Below are 26,061 nucleotides of genomic sequence, written 5' to 3' on the forward strand. Positions count from 1 at the left end.
ATGACAAAGACGGATTTGGACAAACTTAGGGTCCTAAAAAGATAGTAAGACAAAAGGTGTGTTTCTTTTCCTCATGCTGATATTCTCATCAAATGTGGAATGACTGACATAGTCACGTATTTTGCCTGCTGGGCATAAGCTGGGAGGGGATCATGTAATCACTTCTATGTGTGCATGTGTGAGTGACAACAGGACCCAGTCTTTTGTTGCCCCTGTCCCAACAATGTTGAAACATGTTGCAAACATCAGTTGCTTTGCTGTTTTACACCAGTACAGTTTCCATTTTTGCCACCTCTGCAAGATACCAAATGAACTTGCACCTGAACTTGCAACCTGGATGAATCACAAAGTCTGTGGAGCAGTAGGTCCATCTGCACAAGATAACAACCAGCGTGTTTGGCCAAAGCACAGAAACACATGTCTCCACAAACACTAAACACCTTTCTTTTATGTTAAGTTTTTCACATTTTTTTCAATCAGAAATAAAATAATTCACCCTAAAATGAAAATTCAGTCATTATCTACTCACCCTCATGCCGGTTGAGGGTCAGGTTTATTTTGTTAGTCTATAAAACACTGCTGGAGTTTCACAGGAAAACGGTGTTGCAGAATCTCCCAAACAATGGAAGTGAATGGTGACCAGTTTTAAAATCCGTCCATCCATTTTCTGTAACCGCTTATTCCTGAAGAGTCGCGGGGGGCTGGAGTCTATCCCAGCTGACATTAGGCGGGGTTCACCCTAGACAAGTCACCAGTTCATCGCAGGGCTGACACATAGAGACAGACAACCACTCACACTTACATTCACACCTACAGGCAATTTAGAGTCACCAATTAACCTAACATGCATGTCTTTGGACTGTGGGAGGACGCTGGAGAACCCAGAGAGAACCCACGCAGACACGAGGAACATGCAAAGTCCGCACAGAAAGGCCCCGCCCCAGCAAGCTGGGGGATTCGAACTCAGGACCTTCTTGCTGGCACCACCGTGCTGCCCGCCAACTACAATGATGATGATAATGAACTATAAAACACAGTGGAATATTTATTTATTTAGTTTTTTTTACTTATTTATTTTTTCTCTTCCCTAGCATTAATATTTTATTCCATCATATATTGCAATTATTATTATTATTATTATTATTATTATTATTATTATTATTATTATTATTATTGTTATTATTATTATTATCATTACTATTTAGTTAGTATTATTGCCATGAGTGTATGGCAATAATAATAATTATTATTTATTTTGAATGTTGATCTATTTATTTTCCCACATTTACCCCATGTCTGCATCATATCACAGAACACCGCTTCACTCTCTCTCTCTCCCTCTCTCTCTCTCTCTCTCTCTCTCTCTCTCTCTCTCTCTCTCTCTCTCACACACACACACACACACACACACACACAGTACAATTGATCGCTACCGCTGGACTTAGCAACTACTTCGCTGTTCTCTATATCTATATGTTTTATGCTAACTGTATTTATGTGTGTACTTGTATGTTATATGTATGTATGTATCACTTTTTCCACACACTTTTTCACCAATAAATAAATAAATAAATAATAAATAAATAAATAAATAAATAAATGAATAAAAATAAATAAATAAAACAGCAGAATTTCATGGTGCTTCAGTGTAAAACATAACTAGTTACATATCTGCATGACATTTACAGTTCATGCATTGTATTGCTATTTGTCAGTGTTAACATTAAAAAAAAACACACAAAGCTTCTTTGGATAGTGAACTTTGCCCTTTAGATCAGCGTGAGACAGGTCTCTACATATTTATAGTCTTTGTACTGTATTCAGTTGAATACAAGTCAAAAATCAGAATTCGGGTTGTACTTTTTTCTTTTTTTCTTTTTTTGAGCATTTTGGTCTGTGCCCCTCTGAAATCAAAAACCATCTGAGAGAGATTCCAGACAGGTCACCCTGAAGTTTCGAGTCTCATGTGAAAGTCAAATGTCTTATTTAAAATTAAAAATTTTAAAAGTTGCTTAACTTTAATTATGTATGTGACTTCTGTCATACTCCATAATATATTTATTTTAACACAAACCACATTAATTTCCTGATCATTTAATTTGCAAATGCCAGAAAATAGAGTCAAGCAGCAAAGACTGTGCTGCAATTTATTTCTTAATTTCTCAGGAATTAATTCAGTGAGTTAGTCAAAGGTCACTTTTTTCCAAGAAACAGATTTTTAATTGAATTAACATAAAATGTACAATATCATGTAAGATTACATACACTGTGTTATAAGATTTTATCTATATTACAAAGTGCTCAACTGCTACAAAATACCTGCTCTGAATCACATCCTAAAAACTAGCATCCCTGCAACTAAAACACCAAAATAAAACATATATTAAATACAGATTAACAAATGGTATGTAGCTATATTTCTTATTCTTCCTATCTCTTCTTATTCTTTTTATAAAAAAAAATAGACAGAAGACAAAACAAATACAGTTTTGGATGGACATATACTAGTCATAACCAAGAAAAAATTAACAACTAAATTCACATGTGTAAGAGAGCAAAAAGGAAAAAAAAAAAGCAGTAAAGGTTTGTTGAGATGCTCCCTGTGTTAAACATAGAATTAAAAGCTTCTCTTTCGTTTCTGTTTGCTTACATTTCTCCTGTTCTCCTTTCTTTCTCTCTCCCTCTTTCTGTGAAGCTGACTCTAAATGTTGTCATCATTCATACTGATGGACTGCTGGAATAACCACTGTCCATTCTGCAACAACACACAGAGGACAAAAGCTTGTCTATGATCCCTTTCCTCATGAAAACATACAGAAATGCATCTGCAAGAGGATTCAATTTAAGAAATGTGAGGGACACACGGGTGAGTTTCTTGAAATAGGTGGCATACCAAATAACACTGGGCAGGAACAGCAGCGTGTAAATAAACAGCACCAGAACCAAAATTGCCACAATCCGTCGTTTTTCATCTGAGGGAACACGGCTGGCAGACAGGGCTTTGAGGGTCCCACCCAGGAAGAATATGAACAGTGGGAGGGGAAGGAGGAAGAAGATGGCTGAGATAATTTCTGTGTAATCCCAATAATGGAAAGTGGGAAGATAGACAAGAGGAACAGTCCAGATCAGGACACAGACCCCCACAGACATTTTGATGGATCGTTTCAAGTGGTACCGCAGTGGGTGGGCGATGACCAAATACCTGTAATACAAGATGGACACAGAGTCTTTGAGGAGCTTCAGAATTATATAGAAATATAATGGTGAGACACAGAAGTAGCTTCACACATACTGGACAGACAGATAGCTACCTTTCCAGGGCGACACACACCATGAAGCCAACACTGGCAATCACACCAAAGTAGTAAATATAGTAGAAGATGTCATTTTCCATTAGGTACTGAGGTCGTGCCACCCAGTTAATCATGCAGCAGAGCTGAATGAAGTCAGAGATGAGAAGGTTGATGACGTAGATTGGAGCAACATGATCTTTTCGTACCTGCAGGAAAACATCGGTAAAAGTAAACAAACAGTTGTAAACATGTTCTGAACTCCACCTCCTCCCACATATGTCTTCTTCATCCACCCAGCAGTTGTAGTCACAGATATTTATGCATTTTTCATCAAACTTTCATTAGCAATGTCAGAAATGTATTTCACGTGCATTTCAGGGAGGATCACACTAATAATTGGAGGATTCACGTTAGGAGAGGTTAAATTTTCTTAGTAAATCTGACCATAGGGGTGCTATCATCTACCCAGCGAAACTGGCTCACAGCAATTGTGTAAGTAGCTCGCTTCCATCTGTGCACCCATGGACGTGTTGGTTTTAATATGAGATGTGGTCAGGTGGATTATTGGCACATTGCTATCTTGAAGCAGCAGAAAGCAATTCCACTACTGACATCAAAAACCTGGCCTAAAGTCAGTGGCACAGTATTTTCTTTCTATTTAAAGGGTTATTCAGATTAGATTTGCCTACATAGAAAGGTTTACAACACTTGTACACTCTGCTTCTAGGGCGCTGCAGTCAATCCACCACAAATGAAGCACAGCTGTAACTTCATTGTTCCAATCCGACAGTATAGATCAAGACTTGTTAATTAAAGATCTTGAAAGTCGATGATAAATGTCTTTTAGTTTGTCACATCACAGAAACATATTAACCACCCAGTCAAATTTGAATGATTCAAAATATTGCTAAGTATATAAAATTAGGTTATGAAAAAATTAGCACAGCGTTAAACATCACTAAGATCTGAAAACAACCTGAAATATGGACGCTCTGTCTAGCAGTTTTGTTTGAGCCACCAGAGCCAGAGGACGGAGACAGGATGGTATGTTTTTTCTTCTGTGTCTGGTTGTTGGAGCTGAAGTGAGCTGGCGTGAACTGCAGGGCTGATTTGGACTGAGAGAGTCGCTGAACGTACATTCATAACTGACTGCTGGGGAGGGTGAGGGGAGCGGGAGGTGGTATCGTTTGTGTGTCAGTTCATGGTTCTTATATAGTGTTGGTGGACCATGGTTCTGGCACATCGCTGAGCCATGTTTCAGGTCCGCCCAAAAAAATCTTGAACATGTAATTATTGAACAATATTTTATAGGTCTACACCACAATTCAGTAGTACATAGCTGTCAGTCCTTTTCACAAATTTTGAGCTACTTTTTTCTAAAATGCATAATGATTTAAAAGAAAAAAAAATTATCCTTTACACAGACTTTAATGTTCTGTGTGCCTTATCCACAGGCATACGGGTAATTTTTTATATATAGCTTTTTCTATGCATTTTGGCATTTAAGGTCACTGAAAATGGAGTTTTGATGCAATGAGAGAGGTGGTAACATTGCTGAAATACTTAACAGAAGAGAAATATACTGTATATTTAATTTACAAACCCATATGACTAAATGATGAAATGAAATGGTATGTCATGCTCTATGACAGAGTTCTGTGGTTTCATAGACCTACTTATGGTACTTCATGGGGACCATGAATGTTTACAAAACTTCACATGGTCCCTGATCCTTTTTTTTTAAATAAAATAATGAACCCAAATAATGTTTTTTTCTACTTGTAACTAAAAGACAGACTATGCCAGATAATCCTAGAATTCTGAGAAAAGTTCCAGCACGCTTTCAAAACCCAAGGCATTTCAGGTCCCCCAAATCTCATAACTAGCCTTGAGCTTGTTCCAGTGTCCACAGGTAGACACTATGAACCAGTGTCAGGGCATGAGGTGTCAAGTACCAGAGGCAGGGCATATTTCAGGATGGCACCAAGTTTGAAGAAGATGTTTTCTGTATACTGTGGAAGCTTGATTGACACACCATTGTCATACTGAAGCTCGTTTCAACAAGCTGTCTTTGAAATCTTTGCCTCTGGAGTCCTTGTGAAACAAGTGATCTGCCATGTTGGATGTTTTGGATGTGATCTGGTCAACCACATGCAATTTGGTACGGAAAAAAATATTGCTGCTGTTGATGTGAATGCTTGTATTGGATAAACGTTATTAACAAGCAAATGAATTGGATGAAGCAAAAACATCTGGTGTGAAAAGGCCTTTAGGGTGGGTTCACACCAGCCCTGTTTAGTTTAGCTGAACTGAAACCTGAAGCATTTACCCTCTTGGTGCGGTTTGTTCGGGTTGCTATAAGACTCCCCTGTCAAATGAACTCTGGATAGTTTCATTTCTGGTGTGAACACAATTTGAACCAATCACAGAAACATACCATTGTATGTGTCATTTCACTGGTTTAAAAACATTTGAACTAGGAGCATGTTTGCTACCAAAATGAAGACTGGCAGGGGACAAAGCTGGACTTGCCACAGTTGAGAAATGCCTGCATTATTAACTTATTTAATATCCGCTGTCTTACAGGACATTCAGATGAGCCATCTTCTAAAGTCTGTTGAAATGCGCTCCAGATCATCACCAACATGAACAGAACCTGACAGTGCTCCATGATGTGCAATATACAATGTACTTTTCAGTCGTAAAACTGAAACAATTTATCATCCTTGCATTGCTTCAATTAAGGAATCTGACCTTTAGGTGGGAACTTATGTGAACACAGAAGAGTTCTTTTTTTCTGAAACCTTTTGAGATAATAATCTCATCAATTTGGGAAAAACAGGACATTTTTTTCTCAAGTGAGTGCATTACACTTCCATACACAACACAGACAGTAAATAAATCAGAATAATTGTCAATCATAATGTACTTACCAGAGAATAAAGAGCATAGATGGCCACGAGGGTCAAAGGAAGGCCGATAACTATGATTATGCATGTCGTCACATGAATGATGAATTGAACTTTCGTGTAATAGTCATTTTCAGAGGTGTCGATGTTGCTGAAGTTGGTGTTGCTGTGGTTAATGTAGTTGGAGGTGATGTTGCTGTAATTGTAGCTTTTGTCCATTGAAGTGCTGTTAATGTAGAAATCTCCCATACTTCAGTTTGTAACCTGTTGTTTGAGAGCAAAGTTTTAATATCTACATGACACTATTCTGTGATTTTACTAAAGTTCACACAGATACAGATACAATCAAATTAAAACCTGCTTTGTCTTTTCAGTTTTATACATTTGTAAATATAGAGGCATGTTCATCTGACTGTTTGCAGATCTTTTATCCTCTATAATCGTCTCTAAATTGAGTAAAAAAGAAACATGACTAACCTTTTGAAAGCTGCAAGACTCCACCTGAATGACTTCCCTGCACCACCGATGTGTTGTCCTTGTCAGTCCACAGTGAATATATGAAGTGATAACCTGCAGTAATTTCCTGTGCACCTCCTATTCTAAGGAAGAGAAGAAAAGGAGTCAAGCATTCATATGCATTACGCTGATCCGCTGGTGAAATTTTGCGCAACTAGCACTGGACTGTTGCAGCATAACCACAGACACTGTTGTGCTGTATTATTCCACATGCTGCAAATCAACAGATGTGTTGGAGACAGACACATTAAAACAATTCCACTGTTATGCCCAACTTGTTGAAGAGCATAACTTAAGAAGGGAGATCCACACATTAACAGCCTTTATACAAATGAGTAATTTATTGAAAAAATAAGCCAGCATAAGAAAATTTATGGTTAAGTAAGCAATCAGTGGTGTGGTGAGGGTGTTGGGTGCTGTGAGTGGGTGTACTAGATATAAACTACATGTAAAAAGAAACCAAAGCTAAAACAAAATCACCCCAAACAAAACCAATGTGGCTGCCTGAAAGGCACCCAGGAGGGAGAGAGATAAACCATCTTGGATTCCCTAAGCTTCAAAGGCTTGGAGCAGGTGAAGGCCATCCCTCAATGAGGAGTGAGGGACAAGTATTCAGGGAGGATCTGCAAGGAAAAAGCAGAGGTAGGAATAAGGAAAGACCTGTGGCAGTCACACCACAAAACTTTTGACCTCATGCAGCAAAATTCACTCTTTGGTGCTCCAGGTGCACCAAATGTTCTTAACCACCCAAATCTGCTCTCATCCACCTGCTGGATGATGAATCCCGCTTAATCATAAATTGGAGGTGCCATTAACCATTATTTTGTCTTTAAATAATAAATCAGACAAGGAAACTACATCACAGTACAATTCAAATTCTGCCTTCAGGTGTGATAATACTGCCAACATCCGAGGACTTGACATCTATTTAAAAAAAAAACATTTACAGTTAAGACCAACTCTTAATGTTAGCCACACAGAAATCCAGGTAGCTTCCTAAATACATAACTCAGTACAGCTAGAAACAGCTAGAAAACCCCAAACCACACCTTAGCCCTGGCTAACAAGTAACAATAGATGCTTAAAGACCTTTAATCAAGCAGTAAAGACAACAAGTAAATGTGCCTGCCCTTTTCCAAACAGTTTCTAAGAATGGCGTCCTAGATGGTTCTGTGTCACAAACCACCTGCCGTGTCAGGTTAACAGGTCATAGCATTAGATAGAATTAGATCCAACCCTAGAATCCTCTTCAACATTGCAAGTCACAAATCGAGTCCACCTCCTGCTGTTGCTGCACCATCAATTGACAAGTGTGAACAGTTTCGATCATTTTTCTATGACAAAATCAAAAACATTACAACCAATATTTCATCCGTTACCCTTGCCGTCACTGAACGCCCTCCTCCCAGCATCAACTGCTTTCATTTTGATCAGAATACATATTGTGTTGCTGCATTTTTCAGCCCAGAAACATCTAAAAAATCAGGTCATTTTTATCATCTGGGAACTTAGAAACTGTAATTCATGCATTAGATTATTGCGTGTTTGGCCTAAATTCACCCATGAATTAATAATTAAGCCCTCCTACTACCTCCTACTAGAAAAAGTATAATGGAATGCTACCCAAAGTTGAAGTTTCTGCTTGCGAATTCAGGGCAAATCCATCTACCACATTGTGGTATGATGTCACACAACAATGGCAGCATGCACTGAAGCCAAAAATAATAGATACTATCTTAATGAACACGGGCATGTATGTAAATTGATGCCATGATCTATCACCAATGTTATTGAATACCTTAAAATAAAATGTATAGTGGCATCTGTTACATCAGGCATCATTTTTTCTCCTCTGTGTTTTTATGTAAGGACGCGGCACTGCTGAGGGTTCAAATGTGTGTACATTTGCCAGAGGAACTCAATTGTTATGGTCAATGGTCAATTTGTCATTGTCAACCATGTTTTTTGTTCATTTTAGGAACTGTGCACCTGGAACACTTTGAGATTGGAAGTTGGAAATTACAACCGGGAAATCAGTCTGCGGTCTAAACTACAGAATTGTACATAACATCAGGCCTCATGGTCAAAGAAAGGTCATATCATGTAGTCACTTCTCTGCATATTTGCATGCAGCCTTTTTGCGCTTGTCCAGAGCGCCTTGTCTCTGCTGCAAGTCTGCTGCATCATATTCTCCAGTGGTTCATAGCAGGATCTTATTCTAACCTGCTACTTGTTATGTGCAGAGTTTCACTTAATGCCGCTCAATTAGAAACTCTACAAAACATAGCGAATGTCATGTAATGCCCACATTTGCTTATGGACGGAAAGCAAAATGGCGTGAATTAATATTTTTGATACTGACTGCATGAAGATGATAATGGTGCAACAGAAAAGTAGAAGTAGAAGCCAAAAAGTGCAGGGAAAGGTAGTCCTTTGATGAGAAAATGGCAGGGATTATTGAGGAATCCCACCTGAGTGGAGCAGTGTTGGAGATGGAGGGCTAGACAGAGTGTGCCAGACATTGGATGATTCAGGTAGCCTGTGTCATCTGTATTCCCTTGTTTGAGATGTAAGTCTGGCAAATGCACTAACACATTTATGTACAAAAACAATCAGGGCTTTATTCACTAAAACAGTTTTTTACTTTAATCTGCTGTGTGTTCCAGCAGGTTGCTGGTGGTACAGCAGTGTGCACACTGCCTCAGCTGTGAATCTTAACTCTGCAGCAGCAGTCGTGTCCTTACAGATACAATCGACTCCACACATTTAAACACAGAGATAAAACGAAATAATATCCATAAAGGACATGAACAGATTACAAAACACTAGTATGAAATTATTGACTCATATCTACCTGACTGAGGCCTTCGGTGTGAATGGAATTTGTTCTCTTGTTCACCGTATTATTTATGAAAATACATTTCATTACATGCAATTATTGGTATTAGCACTTTAGCTTTTGTGCATACGTCGTGTTTATAAAGGAGGCCACTGGTAGTTAGCAACAGAGGCAACAAGCGTCCATTGCCTCTGTGGAAAAGAGGCAAAAAATAGCATGTCCACTGGGGGCGTCATATTTCTGTCCCTATTGAAATACCAGTGTACAAGGAGCTTGTGTGTAAAGTGAAAAAACGATCCCATGAGGGTGGCATGAGGGCCCGACATCATCTAGTTCTCTTCACAGATGAGAGCAGGTTCACGATGAGCACATGTGACAGACATGAAAGAGTCTAGAGATGTCATGGCGAACATTATGCTGCCTGCAACATCATCCAGCATGACTGGTTTGGTGGTGGGTCAGTGATGGTCTGGGGAGGCATGTTCTTGGAGGGTCGCACAAACCTCTACATGCTAGCTAGTGGTACCCTGACTGCTGTTAAATACTGGGATGAACTCCTCAGACCTACTGTCAGACCTTCCCAGCCTCATGTGTCCAGAGTGTGTAGACAGTATCTGGGTGACAAAGGCATTGATGCCATTGACTGGCCTTCACTTTCCGCTGACATTAAGCCAACTGATGTCTGGGATGTTAGGTATCGTGCGTCCGAAGCCACCAAGTACTGCCACAGACTGTCCAGGAGCACTTTGATGCCCTGATTCAGGTCAGGGAAGAGATTCCCCCCAGGACACCATCTGTCATCTCATCAGCTGCATGCCCAGACGTTGTTGGGTGTGCATACAGTGATACGCACTATTGAGGCATATTATGTGTTGTCTTGATGAAGTTCACACAAGTTGGATCAGACTCCCTGTAACCTGCCCGGTACTGGTGGCCTCTGCCCAGGAGTCTACAGATGAAAAATAGCTGTTAGCTATATCTGATACAATACATGTATTGTTTTTTTTCTACTAAATAAACAGTAAACAAATAATCCAATGACAACAGCAATTACAGTAAAAAATACACATGGTGAAAGTACAACTTTAGATAACAGTAGGAAGTAAATAACAGCATGTTCCAATGTAGAGTTCATATCTAAACCACTATGTCATTTGCAGCTCCATGTCGCCATCTAGTGGCCAAACATAGATCCCTCTGCAGCCTCCTACAAATGGAATAACTGACGAGCTGACAAGGACCCATTATAATCTTAAGTGGCTGTAATCAATATCACTGGATGCCATGACAAGTTAAAGTGATCAACCCACTACAATGACCACATTCTCACTTTACTTTTTGGTTCTGTGTCAGTAGTATGGTTTTTGACTTGGTTGGAGAATACATTGTATGCAATGCTTTGTTTCAAGCATTCTTAACGTTGTAGTGCTAAAATCAATGGTAACAAAATTTCAACACTCACTTCCACACTACAAAATCTGAATTTCAGCCAAGTTTCTTCACAAACAGACTGAAAGTAGTGATGTGTCAGTTGCGAACGATCCGGGTCTTAGAGCCGGCTCTTTGAAGTGAACAACGGAACCGGCTCTTGATTGGGAGCCGATTTGTTTTTTTCTCCTCTTCTTTTCTGTTAAAGTCGCACATGATTGGTGGCGTGTGTGTGTCCACACTGAGTAGAAGGGGGAGGGGAGGGGTTATAGACACACAACACAGTGAGCACATAAGCAAGTGGGAGGGAGACGAGAGAGAACATGCGCTACAGACAGAGACAACACGCTTGAAAGGTTAGAAAATACACTCGTTTGAGATGAACTGCGCCTCGCTTGGAAAGTAGACGAGATCAGGCGGCCGCAGCAGGAAGTGGAGACGAAAATCTACAGTCAAGTTGGACAGTTTTCAACAGAGTTAAGAGAAAATAGGTTACCTGTAGTCTGCAGACCACGATCATAGCTGAAGAAATAAAGTGCGTTCTTGATCGCTGATTGAAGTTAAAATAGAAGAGATCCCCCTTCTGATATATGTAACATCTGTTCTTTTATCTGCCTTGTAAAACCAAGTCATATATAAGTCATATATATAATCTTTATCATTATCAGATAAAATATCTGCTTGTTGACAGATTAAAACTTCATTGCACAACAGAAGACTAATATATCCAGTGTTAAATATTACAATTACACAGAAAATTAGTAATTAATATAATATGTGGTGTTTGTTGTCAAAATTAAGCACTCTGCTTAATATTGTAGTACTCTCCTCCATGTTGAGTATGTTGAGTATATAAATAAAGCCATATAAATAATAAACATTTGATATAATGTATGTCTTTTACATTAATAATTCATTTTACATCATTTTGGGTGATAAATTAATTTGAGCAACAAAAAATCTGAGGAGCCACTTGGGAGCCGAAAGAGCCGGCTCTTTTTAGGGATCCGAGCCAAAAGAACCAGCTCGCTAAAAAGAGCCGGAATTCCCATCACTAACTGAAAGTTCCTGTAAAAACATTCATATAAATCACAGTCTACACAGCAGGGAGAGAAGAGCTTAGTAGATGACCAACCACCTCCTCACATATACAGATTGAATTTTAGACTGCACTTTGTTGACATCAATGTTGTTGTGCTGTGAAGTGATGCTGCTATAATGAAATGTGTGAAAAAGATCAAAGTTGCTCCATGTGGTGGTGATGTTGCAATATTCATGTTAGTCCAACAGTGAGCTTTTGTTGCTGTTATTATAGCTTTATAGCTGCCATACAGTGAGGCAGTGTAATAAAGCACAGCGTGAGCTCAATCAGGAAGACCATCTTTATGTCTTATTCATTCACAACTCTCTCTTACCCTCTCGTTGTACCCACTTGTTCTCAATCAGCTATCTTTGAGCGTTCAGCCTTTCAGTAAACCAATCAGCTTTAGGAACATCAGCCAATCACGTTGTTCCTGTCAAAACTTTCAATCTTTTCTCTTCTCTGACATTCGCAACAATTCCACACAGAAATTATGGCTGAAAGCAGCAAATATTCACATGATTTTTTTTAATTGCAGTAACAAGCTGATATTCAAGCTGATATTCAATTTACTCGATTTTATAACTTCATGCTATTCTTCATTTCATTTTTACCATAATTCACATTATTATGACTACTATTGTCTGTTTTTACATGTTTAATCTTATTGTTTTCAGTGTTATCGTTTATTTATCATTTATGTCAATACTGAACTATTATGAAATGTGTTTATGCTCTATCTTAGGTCACATTAATTATGGCATTTGATGATTTTTTCCACTTATTTTGAACAACTGTGGCTGTCATTCTTTTTCCCAGGTGGGCAGAGGACTATAAATGTTGGTAAATGTTGCCACTCCCATCATGCCTGTATATGGGAATATACCTACCTAACTGCTGGGGGGAGGAGAAGGGAGGGGAGGGAGCATCCTGCATGATTACTTGCTTGTTAACACAGTCTCTTTTCATATCCAGTGTTTGAGTATTACTGGAACAGTGCCTTTTTTGTGTGTGTGTGTGTGTGTGGGGGGGGGGGTTAATGCATCTTCATTATGGAGCAGGACTGAACTGAGAGCATTTTGAGGTTTAATAGGATAATTATTCTCATCCATCTGCATTCCCTATGAAAAGCAGTGGAAAGAAGAAAGTCATTGTGGCAGATGGACTATGGTGGCTAGCAAGATCAATCGCACTGCATATACAAAAACAAGTTACATGTACAGAAATGAGTTACATGTACAGAAATGCGCCGCATACAAGAAAACAAATGCAAAAGGAAAATGCTGCATATACAGAAATGCACTTCACATAAGAAGACAAATGCAAAAGGAAAATGCTGCGTATCCAGTCATACAACGGAAGTGGTCCAGTCCTCTAGGGGCAGTGCTGAGCTTCCACCCGAGAGACAGACAACGGACGTACCAACGTATGGTATGGAGCAGATGAGGGAGTGAGTGAGAAGAAGAAACTTATGGTTGGAGAAAAGTTGGAGTTGGGAGAGGCCACATTACAAGGTACGTATTCTTCTTTTTCTCTTTCATAATACTGTAAAAGAGAAAAAGGCCAAATGCAAAAAAAAAAAAGAGGAACCATACCCTCTGAAATACTCAGACCAGCCTGTCTGGCACCAGCAACCAAGCCATGTTCAAAGTCACGAAAATCGCCTTACTTCCCCATTCTGATGCTCGGTTTGAACTTCAGCAGGTCGTCTTGACCATGTCTACATGCTTAAATGCACTGAGTTGCTGCCATGTGATTGGTTGATTAGATATTTGTGTTAACAAGCCGTTGAACAGGTGTACCTTATGAAGTGAAGTGTATATAGATCTACTAATGCTTTGATTGACGGATGGAGCGGACAGTTTTAAAGGAGGGAGGATTGTAGTGGGCGCACTGGGTTATGACTGTATAGAAGTTAAGAGAAGGATGGAGGAGAAAACATAACTGACGAGGAGCCAGGAGGAGAGGAAGGGGGGATTGGTGAGAGGAGGACTGAAGTGGAAGTCTGTATTCAAGGAGTGAGGAGGAGAGAAGAATTATAAGAGGGAAAAAGAAATTGAGGAAAAGAATGCAAGAGGAAAATTAAAAATGACATGTGAAAACTTGTGGAGAAAGAAGGTGAAGAGCAAGGGGGGCGAGAGATGAAAATATGTTGAGAAGACGGGTGAAGAACAGAGCAGTGAAGGAGATCAGAGGTGCAGCCAGGAGCACATGTAAGAGAACAGATATGAGGCAACAAGACAGAGATCTGAACAGCTGACCTTAATCAGCTGCTAACTGAATCTTGAGTAAGTTAAGACATTCATTTGCATCATTAACTGTTGTGAATTTATGTGTCAATATGTGTTCTCCACAGACCTTTTTTCTGCTTTAAGTTGTTAAGACATTTCAGTAGAAGCAAAAAAATATTTTAGCTGTGCGCTGAAGCAAGAAAAATGTTATTTCCCTCCACATGGAAGCAGAAAAAAAAATTGGGCGCAGTCTCTGAGCTTTGTCCCAGATCTCCTCAACTCCTAGACCACTGTATCTGAGGATTGACACACTATAGAAACACATACACCTATCATTTATTATCATTTCAAGTTTTTTCAATGTTCTCAGACAGCATCTGACATTCGGTTCAGATACCAAAACGATCTAAGTACTTTTCTAAAGGTCTAAAATGTACAACATCATGATTTCAATCACAATCTTAAACAACAGACGAAGTAAAGAAGATTGCAGCCAGACATTTGATGCCAACTTTCAGACAATTTTTGCTACTCCATGCTCCACATCTGTCTTTGTAAAGCAAAGATTTGTAAGAGAGAGACTAAGAATAAAGCTTAAACCGAAAGCAACAGAGGCAAAGACACTCTGCCTTTTAGCCCGCTATAGGTCAAAAATACCGGTTCCTGCATCCCCCATAATACAACTTGCTTTGTTAGAATCTTTCTGCCTGATATCCATCCACCCAGGCTCCTCTGCTGTGGAATCAGCTCCCTGTTTGGGTGCAGGAGGTCTCCACAATTAAGAGGCTTAAGACTTTCCTTTTCCCTAGAGCCTGGTTCTGCTCAGGGTTTCTGCCTGCTAAGGAAATTTTTCCTCATCACTGTTGGCAAGTGCTTGCTCATTATGAGGACTGTTGGTTCTCTAAATAATATTAAAAATAGTATGGTCTATTCCTGTTCCCAAAGAAAAGTACCCTGAGATGACTTGTGTTATGGTTTGGAGTTATATAAACAGAACTGACTTGACATTTTCCAACTCCATATGCGGTCTACCAAAAACCCTTTACTAGCACTTTCGCCTCACAGTAAGAAGGTTGTGGCTTTGAATCGGACACGGCCTTTCTATGTGGATGTTGCTCACTCTCCCTGTACCTGCATGGGTTCCTTCTGGGTGCTGCAGTTTCACCCACCATCAAAGACAAATATGCTAGGTCAATCTTCCCATCAGTACTCCTGTCCATGGTGCTAGCTTAGAACTGGAATTGATCCCCGGGTGCTGCCTACTACTCCTAATATGATGGATTAAATGCAGAGACTGACACCGACTATAACTGTACTTTGTATGGTTGTATATGACACAATAAAGTTGACCTTTACCTTTAAAACCAAGCCTTAAACAGACTTTAAAGAAGTCAAGACTGGACAAGTTGTCCTTGCTTTCCAAAAATGTCCTTACTCTCAGAGAAATGAAATAGAAACCAAATAATAGAAGTAGCTATGATAAAATAAAAAAGAACATCAGTAGCTACAGTAGCACAGTCGACATGCATGCAGAGAGACAAACTGCAGAGTGCACTCTGAAATATCCCATGATACCCTGCAGTAATGGATGCTTTGAAATGAATTCCTTTTACAGTTGATGTGTTACAATCAATTTATGATGAACAAATGGGCACAAATAAATATAGAAATAAAAACAGCTGCAAACAGAGCAGTGAAGATGCAGCAAACAAGCACAAGTTACAAGTTATTTTAATGTCCGTTTTGGGGTCTTCAGCCATACACAAATACACATCCCCATAAAAGTCACCTTTCGGTGCCTTACTTTGCCTTAGGGTAATTAAATGTCATTATCTGCATGTATTTTAAGAGTTGTTCAGTGAGGAGAACATTCAACCTTTACAGTGTTCTTGAGTAGCTCCTGAGATAGCTCAAGAAAGTGCATTAAAGGGATACTTCACCCAAAAACATTCAGTCATTATCTACATGTTCACTTGAAAGTTGTCGTTTTCACCATGTTTTTAACCTGAATCTTCACTGTAGATCGTTAGCTTGGAGACACATTCACGTGTGCATGCATTTGATAGTGTTAGGAGACTTGGAATATACCAAATGAGTAGTATGGAGGCATTTTGTGTTTTTTTTTTTTTTTTTTTTTGGTTGTTCTTCCCATTTGAAAAAATGGTCACCATTAATCAGTTGTTTTGGAGATTCTGATTTTCCTGTGAAACAATGTTGCGTTCAACAGTGTTTTGCAGACTAACAAAATAAACCTGATCTTTACTTGGCATGAGGTAAATAGATAATGACTGAATTTTCATTTCTGGGTGATGTAACGGGTATGTATTGGACCCACTTGCAGCACACAGGCACAGAATAACGTTCAGTAATGACGAATTCACACACAGGCAAAACAGGAACTTGGGCAGATGAAGAAACACAGGCAACAGTTCGTTCTTCGGGCTCACAGCCCACACACAGTCTCTGGGTCTTAGGCTTGGGGAGTGAGTTCAGTTGAACCCAGAAGCGGGACCGAGGGCTGGGACGTGTGCCCATGGACCCGAACAGTTCAGTTCGTTAACAAGTAATGGAAGCAGTTTTTCCTTCCAAATAGCAAAACTGATACATGGAACTTTCTTTCATACATGAAAATGACACACACTTTAAATGTAATGTAAATGTACAATATCAAATGTATCAAATTTGTAAATTGAACCTTCTAATCCTAAGAACTCAGTGTCTGCAATCATTTTCAAGGAACCATAAAATTAGTGATATAACAGAATGTCTACATGAATAAGGAAGTGAAATTGAATGTTTTATATGACATTTTTTAGGTTTTGTTTCATCTCAGAAATGCTGATCCTGATTCACCAAATATATGTAGTATTTTGGGGAAAGAAATAAAAACTAAAAAAAAAATGAATGGAATTACAACTCCATCATTTCAAATGTAGACTATTTAAGGCTAAATATTTATCAAATTTGAGACATTTTAAGACTATTTCAACAATTCCTTTTCATGTTTCACAAAGTTTGTTCTTAATTCAATTGTTGAGTTTTGAACTTGATAAATGACAGGCAACTTCTTTTAATTGCTTTCAATCTTGCTGAGGAAGGAAAATAGCATGCTAATGCTAGTTCTTAATGTTAGCCTGGCAGCCAGGGTAGAATATTAACTTTATTAATGTGGATATTTAACAGAAACAGAAAAGCCCATTTGTTGCAGCAGATCAGCCTGAAATTGAATGTTGCTTGCTACAACTGTGCAGTCGAACCGCTGTTAACGTGTTCTTCAGACAGCTACCTGCCTAATGCCAATCAAAACAGTGTCATTGTTTATCTCTCACCACATATAACATAAAAGGTTTACAGGCTTTACTTTTCATAAAACATTATTTTTCTTATACTGGCCATTTTTGTACCTTTTTAATTGACACTTCTGTCTGAAACGCTCTGTCTTATCTCCTGCCCCCCTCCTGAAACTGTCCTCATTCATTGTGTTCATATCAGGTTTCAATTCAGCGAGTTAGTCAAATGCAGACATTCACATTTTTGTCTTGAAGCAGATTTTTAATTGGATTTCAAGAAAATGTAAAATTTCATGTCGCTTTACATACACTGTGATGTAAGACTTTGCCAAGCAAACAACAGCTGCTGCAAAACACCTGCTCTGAATCACATCCTAAACTCTAGCATGCCACTAAAACACCAAAAGTAAAACTTCACTTGAAGAAGTCACTCAGTAAAGTGCAGATCTCTGCCAGGAAACCCAAAAAGAATATTCAGTTTATTCTAAATGTGCACAAAACTTTTAACCTGATGGGTTCAGTAGTATATGAGATCAGCTGTGGACAGATATCAAATATTCAAATATTTATGCATGCGCACATGGAACTGATCACACGATCCACCACAGGCTGAATGTTTTTTTATTCATTTTTACAAATAATATGTTCTTTAAGCAAAACAATTTTGAACGGACAAACATAATAAACCCAAATGTAAGTGAAAAATAACACTAAACTTAAAAGGGAAAAAAAAGAATGACCTGTTAAGACGCTCCTCCTGTTAAGCATACAGACAGTTAAAATAAAGATTGAGGAATAAGACAATGTGGTGGCAATAATGAGCTCAGTTAATCAAATAATAATATATAGTTGCTTCCGTAATTAATCTTACACATAACGTATGAATAAAAAACATTTATTACATTTGTTGAATCATCACAGTGAACCACAACAAGTTGACCAAAACATTTCCCAGCATCCTTTTATCTACAGTCAGGTGTCTTATTGGAGATCATATCAGTAGATGATCTGTATCTGTCTGCTCTCTGTCTTTTCTCTTTGTCTACATTTCTCCTTCTGTTTTCTCTCCTCTCTCTCTCTCTCTCTCTCTCTCTCTCTCTCTCTCTGTCTCTCTTTCTCTGCCTACATGAAGCTGACTGTGTAAATGTTGTCATCATTCATACTGATGAACTGTTGGTATCATCACTGTCCATTCTGCAACAACACACAGAGGACAAAAGCTTGTCTATGGACCCTTTCCTCAAGAAAATATACAAACCCAAGTCTGTAAGAGGACTAAACTGAAGAAAGATAAAAGACAGGTTGTAGAGAGTAAAGTTTTCTAGGTCTCCCAGGTGCCAAATGATTTCAGGCAGGAACAGCAGTAAGTAAATAAGCAGCACCAGAACCAAAACTCCCACAATCCGTCGTTTTTCATCAGAGGGGACACGGGTGGTAGACAGGACTTTGAGGGTCCCACCCAGGAAGAATATGAACAGTGGGAGGGGGAGGAGGAGGAAGATGCAGAAGATGATTAAGAAATTACTCAAATTAAGCCAGAAACAGAAAGTGAGGACAGAGACAAGAGGCAGGACCCAGACCAGGACACAGACCCCCACAGAGATCTTGATGGTTCGTCTGAAGCGGTACCACAGTGGGTGGGCGATGACCAAATACCTGTAATACAAGATGGACACATAGTCTTTGATGAGCTTCAGAATTATATAGTAATATAATGACGAGACACAGAAGTAGCTTCACACATACTGGACAGACAGATAGCTACCTTTCCAGGGTGATGCACACCATGAAGCAAACACTGACCACCAGACCATAGATGTGAACAACATAGTTGATATTAAATATCATTGTATTAGGAGGTGGTGCCACCCAAACGATCATGCAGCAGAGCTGAATGAGGTCAGAGATGAGAAGGTTGATGATGTAGATCGGAGCAACATGACCATTTTGTATCTGCAGGAAAACATTGATAAAAGTAAACAAACAGTTGTAAACATGTTCTGAACTCCACCTCCTCCCACATATGTCTTCTTGATCCACTCAGCAGTTGAAGTCAGAGACATTTATGTATTTCTCATCAAACTCTCCTTTGTGATGTCAGAAATATCAAATATGACACACTGGCTAATCAGGTGTGGAAGTTGTCCAATGAAAAACACTTATCTCCAAAATGTGGAGATAGAAGGATAGGAGGGAGGATCACACAAATAATAGGACACATTTTATCACAGTTTAATTATATTTCCACTGGATTTACTGAGGTCACTCAATTTTACAACTGTCAATTGGCAGAGAAAATTCCTCTTTGTCTCTGAGGTCTGTAAATATAACACAAATGGATTTATAAGACTGCAGGGTAAAAGAAAGATGCACACTCACACATTCTTAACAGCTGAGCATTAGGAACAAAAATTGAAATAATTAGGCTGTTATTAATGAACATTAATATGTTTTTTTTTTTTGCCTGGTTGATGAGACATTTCACTTAAACAACACTTTGTCTCAGCACCCTGACACCTAGACCTCAAGTGAAATCAAGATGTGAACAGACAGACTGTACGACAGACACATGACACAGTAAATAAATCAATCTCAGTCATAATGTACATACCTGACAATAAAGAGCGTAGATGGCCACGAGGGTCAGAGGAAGGTCGACACAGATGGTTATAACTGTCACTACAAAATACATGAATTTAGCGTTTTCATCACTGCTGGAGATGTTGCTGCCACGGCTTTCATTCTGTAAGGTGCTGTTCAGGTGTAAGGTGTAGAAATCTCCCATTCTTCAGAGTGAAACCTGTTTGAGAGATCAGGTTATAGACAGAGAGCAAGTTTTCAATATCTACCTCACATTGTTCAGTCATATCACTAAAGTTCACACAAATACAGTACAACTGTAGTATATCCACAATAATATCAAATCAAACAGGCCATGTCTTCTTAGTTTAATATTCATATTCATATAAATATTAAGACACATATAACTATTCATCACATGACTGTTTGCAGTTCTTATCATGTCTACATTTAATACATATAAGAAAATAGTAATTTACCTTCAAAGGCTGGAATTAACATCTGATGTTTTGTCCTCTTCATCCAAACAGCCTGTAGTCAATATGACAAGTGATAGAATCAAGTAGGTTGATGAGAATCTACACTTCCTCTTGAATATGCATTACCCCCACCCTTCTCACCACAGCTATGTCATCAGTTGCCATGAATGAGATTAAAGATTGAGTGATTTTCACACAGAGGGAGGGAGAGAGAGAATGTTTGCTAGCTAGTAAAAGCTACTACAGGGAGCTTTTAACTGGTTATGAAAAAGTCCAATTTAAAACTGATACTTCCATAATTAAATGAAACCATTAGCAAGTAGATCGACTATTTCTATACAGTTATTTTTAATGCCTTAATCTGGTCCAGATCCAGATGAGGTATTGAGCCTGGATATGGATATTTTAAGTAAGTAATAATAAGTTAAGGAGCCACAGTCTCGGACAGATAAGAACAGTCTCTCTTGAAACTGACACGTGTTAAGGGGAAAGGAGAGACAAAACAACCTGCCTTAACCTGAAGACCAGTGCATCCTAAAATATTCTGCAGTCTAGACAGTCCAAAAGGTACACTGTACAAACTCTGGTAGGATATTCTGTTCATCGCCAATTTAGTGCAGTTTGTTTGGGCTGATGTGAAAGCTGTCAACTGAACCCTGGTGCGGACCAAACCAGGCCAGTCTGCCTGGAAAGGTGGGTTAATAAATTAAAATTTTAATATTGAATTGAATTGAAATTTTAAAGTTAATTCGAAAAATAACATAAGACACTGAATATAGCCAGAATTGGTTGGTATTTTCTTGTAGTGATGAACTGTTTTTAATGGTCTTAGGATTGCTGATGGTTTGTGTCATAGAGGGAGTTTAGTAGTGTTCTTCAGTGCAGTGTGGCTGTTTTGTTCTTGGTTTGTCATTTAGTGTTTTTTGTCTAATTTTTAATCCAAGTCTAAGGGTTTGATTTGGTAAAACTGATCTTCAGTCTCTGTAACCTGCCCATTTCTGCTGGCCTCTGCCCAGGAGTCTACAGATGAAAAATAGCTTTTAACTGTATCTGGTACAATACATGTATAGTGCATTTCCTCTGCTAAGTAAACAGTAAATAAATAATCCAGTGAGAACAGCAGTTTCATTGAAAGATACACACAGTGATTGTACAACTTAAGATACACAGTAGCAAGCAAATAAGAGCATGTTCCAATGTACAGTTTATATCTAAACCACTCAACCACGGTGTTATTTGCCACTCCATGTCACCATCTATTAGGCAAACAGAACCCTCTGCAGCCTCCTACAAATGGAATAACTGACAAGCTGACAAGGATCCATTATAATCAGTGGCTATTCAGATTCATTAATAGGACTGGGTGTTACAATCCCTGACAATCAGCAATATACTTTCACAGATGGGTTTTTGGAGGTGACCACCATATGAAGCTACCAGTTTGACACATCATCAGTTGTGGACCTAGACATCATTGGGTGGTTCTGTCTTTTATCACAAGACACCATCAGTCAAGGCAGGCCCAACCCAGGTTGATCGAGTCTGGGTATGTATCTCATGGTTGGTTTCTAGGTAGTCACTTGTGGTCACTATGTCTCTGATGGTGGAACACATTGTGCAGTACAATTTACAATTAAAACAATACTATGAAATAGCATCACCCCATCATGAGAAACAGTCATATCCAGGTATCTTCTTTTTATGACTCAGCCCTGTTAAGTGGACTGTAAATCATAACCAGCAGCATAACCACATCAGGAGGAACCATCATCTCTAGGCAAGATCTCTAGGCAATGATTCTGTCCTGTTTAATGGACAGTAGATCACAACCAGCTTTGGATGGTCAGTTAGGGGCCCAGATGGGATCTCTCCTCTTCAGCCACAACAAATGATTGCTCCTTTCAGCAGTGTTGGAAAGGGATTTGATTGCCTTCCTGTAGGTCTGCCCTTTGACTCCCACATCCCTCAAGAACCTTGCGGTGGAACTAGCAACAAAGCCTCTGCAACCACTTCCACTGGCTGCACTTCAACCTTCCAGCCTTGCTCCTCAGCTTCAGCTGCCAGGTCAGCATATCGCGGCTTCTTGTGCTCAAAAGCTTCTTCCACACCATCCTCCCTGGGAAGCCTGACGAGGCAGGCATGCTGACAGGAAATGGACCAGAGAACCAGATCGCAGGTTGGTTGTTGCAGTTAGGGATGGGAAAGTGAGTCTTTGGCTTAAGTCAGCCCGCATGTCCCAGTCCCTGGCTGCATTCAGCAAGCTTGAGCAGGCAGGGGAGTGGCTGGCTGCATGTTTCTCTTCTTCCCAGATGAAGGATGGCAGGTGTCGCTGCTTCTCCTCGGTCTTGAGAGGCATGGCATTAGTGGTTAATCTCAAGTGCTCTAGCATAGCCACCAAGGCTGCCAGGTGTATCTGCTTTGTGTTAGCCTGGTCTTACATCCTACCAAGATATGCTTGAGGGTTGCTGGGACTGTACACAGAGGACAGGCTGGATCTTCTCTCTTCCCAAGGTTTAGGTGAGGGCAGGATGTCATATGTGGCTCTGATGGTGAAGCTCAGCATGTTAGCCTCCATGTTCCCCAGATCACTCCATGTAATTTTCCTCCTCTCAATGGTATCCAACCTTGTCCAGCTGCCTTGTTTGGCTTGACAGATAATTCTGGTGCACCTCGCTGCTTCTTTTTCGTGGTGCACGTCCTCAGTCACCAGGAGCTGCGTTCGGTTGGAGTAGCCTTTTGTCAGGTAGGTTTCATTTGTCTTCTCTTCATTTGCCTCCTCTGCTTTGTTGAACATGGTGAACTATGTCTGGGTGCAGGAGGGCTGATTTTCCATCCAGTACTGCAGCAGCTGGGGTCCACTTTTTTCCTGTGGCTAGGGTTGGGGCCATGCGTCTTACCACCAGGTCCCAAGATTCTGTGTCATCTCCAGTCCTGTAGAGCCCAATGCTGTTGAGACATCTCGGTACTTCAAGCCATTTCCTCACTTGTGCATTCACTAAACTCTTCAGTTGATTGGCATGAGATAGACTGATCTTGTAGACAGTGATTGACCACAAGTTGAGACAGCAGTCCAAATTGAAAGCACTAGAGCTTCAGCTTCCCTGGAAGAGCAGTGTTGTTGATTTGCTTGAGGCCGCTGATTGTAGCCAGAGTTGTTCCACCTGCTCAGAGTCTGTGAGCTCTGCATTGTACCATCATCCAAGGTTTTTGATAGCCTTCTCCAGAACAGCTGGTATTGGTTTGTCATTGATGTGGAATCTTTCATCAGTTAGTTGACCTTTCACATTGAAAATGCTGCAGAACATGCCGGGTTTGATCTCCATTTGGACCCATTTGATACGTCTGTGAAGTTTGTCCAATAGGTATTTCATGCATGCTTTTATAGTTGTTATTGTAGTAATGTCATTCACATGTGCTCTGATAGGAGGAAGACACAGTCTACTCTTTAAGCATTCCCCACTGACCACCCATCTTGATGTTCGGATGAGCTCCATTGCCATGGTGAATGCCAGGAGGGAGATGATACAGCACGCCATTATGCCTTTCTCAAGGTGCTGCCATGCCACGGTGTTGTCCTGTGTTGTTGCACAGAACTGGGGATCTGAGAAGTATGCTCTGACCAACCTCATAGGTCCCTCTGGGACCTGGAAGAAGTTTAAAGCTGCCCACAGGGTCTCAAGTGGCACTGACCTGAAGTCATTTGCAAGGTCCAGGGGATTCCTCTTTTCCTTCCTGGCAGTTTGGATCTGGTGCCAAATGATGCCTTGTGTTCATCTTTGGCTTAGGTGGGTGGATAGGTGGCATGCCATCTGGAATTGTGACTGGCTAGTGCCTCTGGCTGTCAGAATAGCTGTTCCTTAGGTGCTCCCTCAGATCCCTTACTGCTGCTCCCAGGATCCCATTTTTCTCCTTGACAAAGAGGCTTTTAACAAATATAATGGTCCCTGTAAAAGGCAGTCCTCACCTGTTCTTTCTTCTAATGCTGCCTTTTCAGACAGTTTTGCCAGACGCTGCTTCATTCCTGCCTGTAGCTCATCAAATCCTTGTCTTTCGACTTTAGTGGCTTTCCTCCACTATTTCCTCAGTTGTCTTCTTTCCTTCCCTAGTCTCTACATTTTACTGCTGTCTCCTGGACTTGGGCTGGGCTGATGGTCCCTTCTGTGTCTTGTGGTTCTTGATCTTCAGACCAAATCTCTCTGCACCGTAGTTGTATATGGTGTCTCCTATCTGCTCCAATTTTCTTTCCACACATCCTTTCAGTCAGTGTGCGAAATACGGGGGGGTCCAGGGGGGTCCGACCCCCCCGATTAACCCATGAGACCAACGAAAGCCTCAAAAGCAAAATTTGAAGGGGGTCTCAAATGTTGTCAAAAGAAATATTTCATTGTCACTAATGGTCACTAAAATGTTTTTTAATCTCACCATGTCCAGTATTCAGAATTTAAAAAAAAATACTCACAAATATTTTTTGCCAAACGGAGCCAGCCAGTCCTGTGTGTGTATGCAAATTAGCCATGTGCGCACCAAACGGAAGAAAGACGTAACGTTGAGAAGTCATACTGGTCATACTAAAAATGGCAAGCAAGCAAAAGCTAAACCAGAGTGTATCACGCGCACACTTTGGGTTCACATTGAAAAAGGTGGCACTCAGAGATGAAGATGCTGGTGCAGGTAGAACAGTGTTCCACTCACTACCAGAACAGAGGATCCTCTCCCACCCAGTGACTCCACAGAAGAACAAGGTGAAGTTGAGGCCGAGTGCTCTGAAGACACAGCAGGTGCTGAGGTAATGTTAGCTGCTACAGCTGCTAGCACTGTCATATTTGCTGTAGATGGATGGTTAAATTATGTCACACGATCGGTCATACTGCAGGCTCTCATTTGCAAGTGCACTGATCGCGTGCCGATAGGTTATACCTGACATTTAATTCAGTCAATTGCTCTTGTAAGTGCGCCAGATTGGTGTCAATTGTTGTTGTGTCTGCATTGTAATGCACAACTTTGCCTCCTTGTTATAAAACAACGTGCATCCATACAACTTTAGCCAATGCAACCTCCTATGTCAGTGTTGCTTTGCGAATATTATGGGATTATCAAAAATTGTTAAGTGTGTGTCTGTGTGTTGTCACGTAGGCTATAGACTGATTGTCTTGGCTTGCATCCATGAAATATTGTAATGTTATAGACCTACTGCATATTGAGAACATTTAGATCGGTATTGCGCAACAATCGGGAGATGGGGACCGCCCCGAATATTGACGGGTATTTCGCACACTGCTTTCAGTCCTTCTAAAAGATGGATGAGGTCTGTGTGGATGGTCTCCCACTGTGTTTTCTGGCAGGACTTTGGCCACAAAGATTGTGGGCTTTTGTCCTTCCTTCTTACTTCTTTCCTTCTTACTCTCTACTGCTAGG

At 40.0% G+C, this 26,061-nt stretch overlaps 2 protein-coding genes across 2 annotated transcripts; both read right to left on the reverse strand.

The window, feature by feature from the left end:
• Window positions 1-2,200: 2,200 nt before the first annotated feature.
• On the reverse strand, window positions 2,201-6,806 carry LOC146315764 (G-protein coupled receptor 68-like). Its single transcript, XM_084736360.1, has 4 exons — window positions 6,680-6,806; window positions 6,227-6,466; window positions 3,312-3,499; window positions 2,201-3,202 (listed from the first exon to the last, which is right to left on the reverse strand). The coding sequence occupies exons 2-4, from the start codon at window positions 6,449-6,451 to the stop codon at window positions 2,719-2,721; spliced, it is 897 nt and encodes a 298-aa protein (XP_084592486.1). The 5' UTR covers window positions 6,452-6,466; window positions 6,680-6,806; the 3' UTR covers window positions 2,201-2,718.
• Window positions 6,807-18,277: 11,471 nt separating this feature from the next.
• LOC146315765 (G-protein coupled receptor 4-like) lies at window positions 18,278-20,372 on the reverse strand. Its single transcript, XM_084736569.1, has 4 exons — window positions 20,199-20,372; window positions 19,864-19,936; window positions 19,353-19,626; window positions 18,278-19,243 (listed from the first exon to the last, which is right to left on the reverse strand). Exons 1-4 carry the CDS (start codon window positions 20,370-20,372, stop codon window positions 18,745-18,747), a joined length of 1,020 nt encoding a protein of 339 aa, XP_084592695.1. The 3' UTR covers window positions 18,278-18,744.
• Between the last annotated feature and the right edge of the window lie 5,689 nt (window positions 20,373-26,061).

The sequence above is a fragment of the Lutjanus erythropterus genome, chromosome 14 (assembly GCF_056507025.1).
Source record: "Lutjanus erythropterus isolate fLutEry1 chromosome 14, fLutEry1.hap2, whole genome shotgun sequence".
NCBI classification, from domain to species: Eukaryota; Metazoa; Chordata; class Actinopteri; order Lutjaniformes; family Lutjanidae; genus Lutjanus; species Lutjanus erythropterus.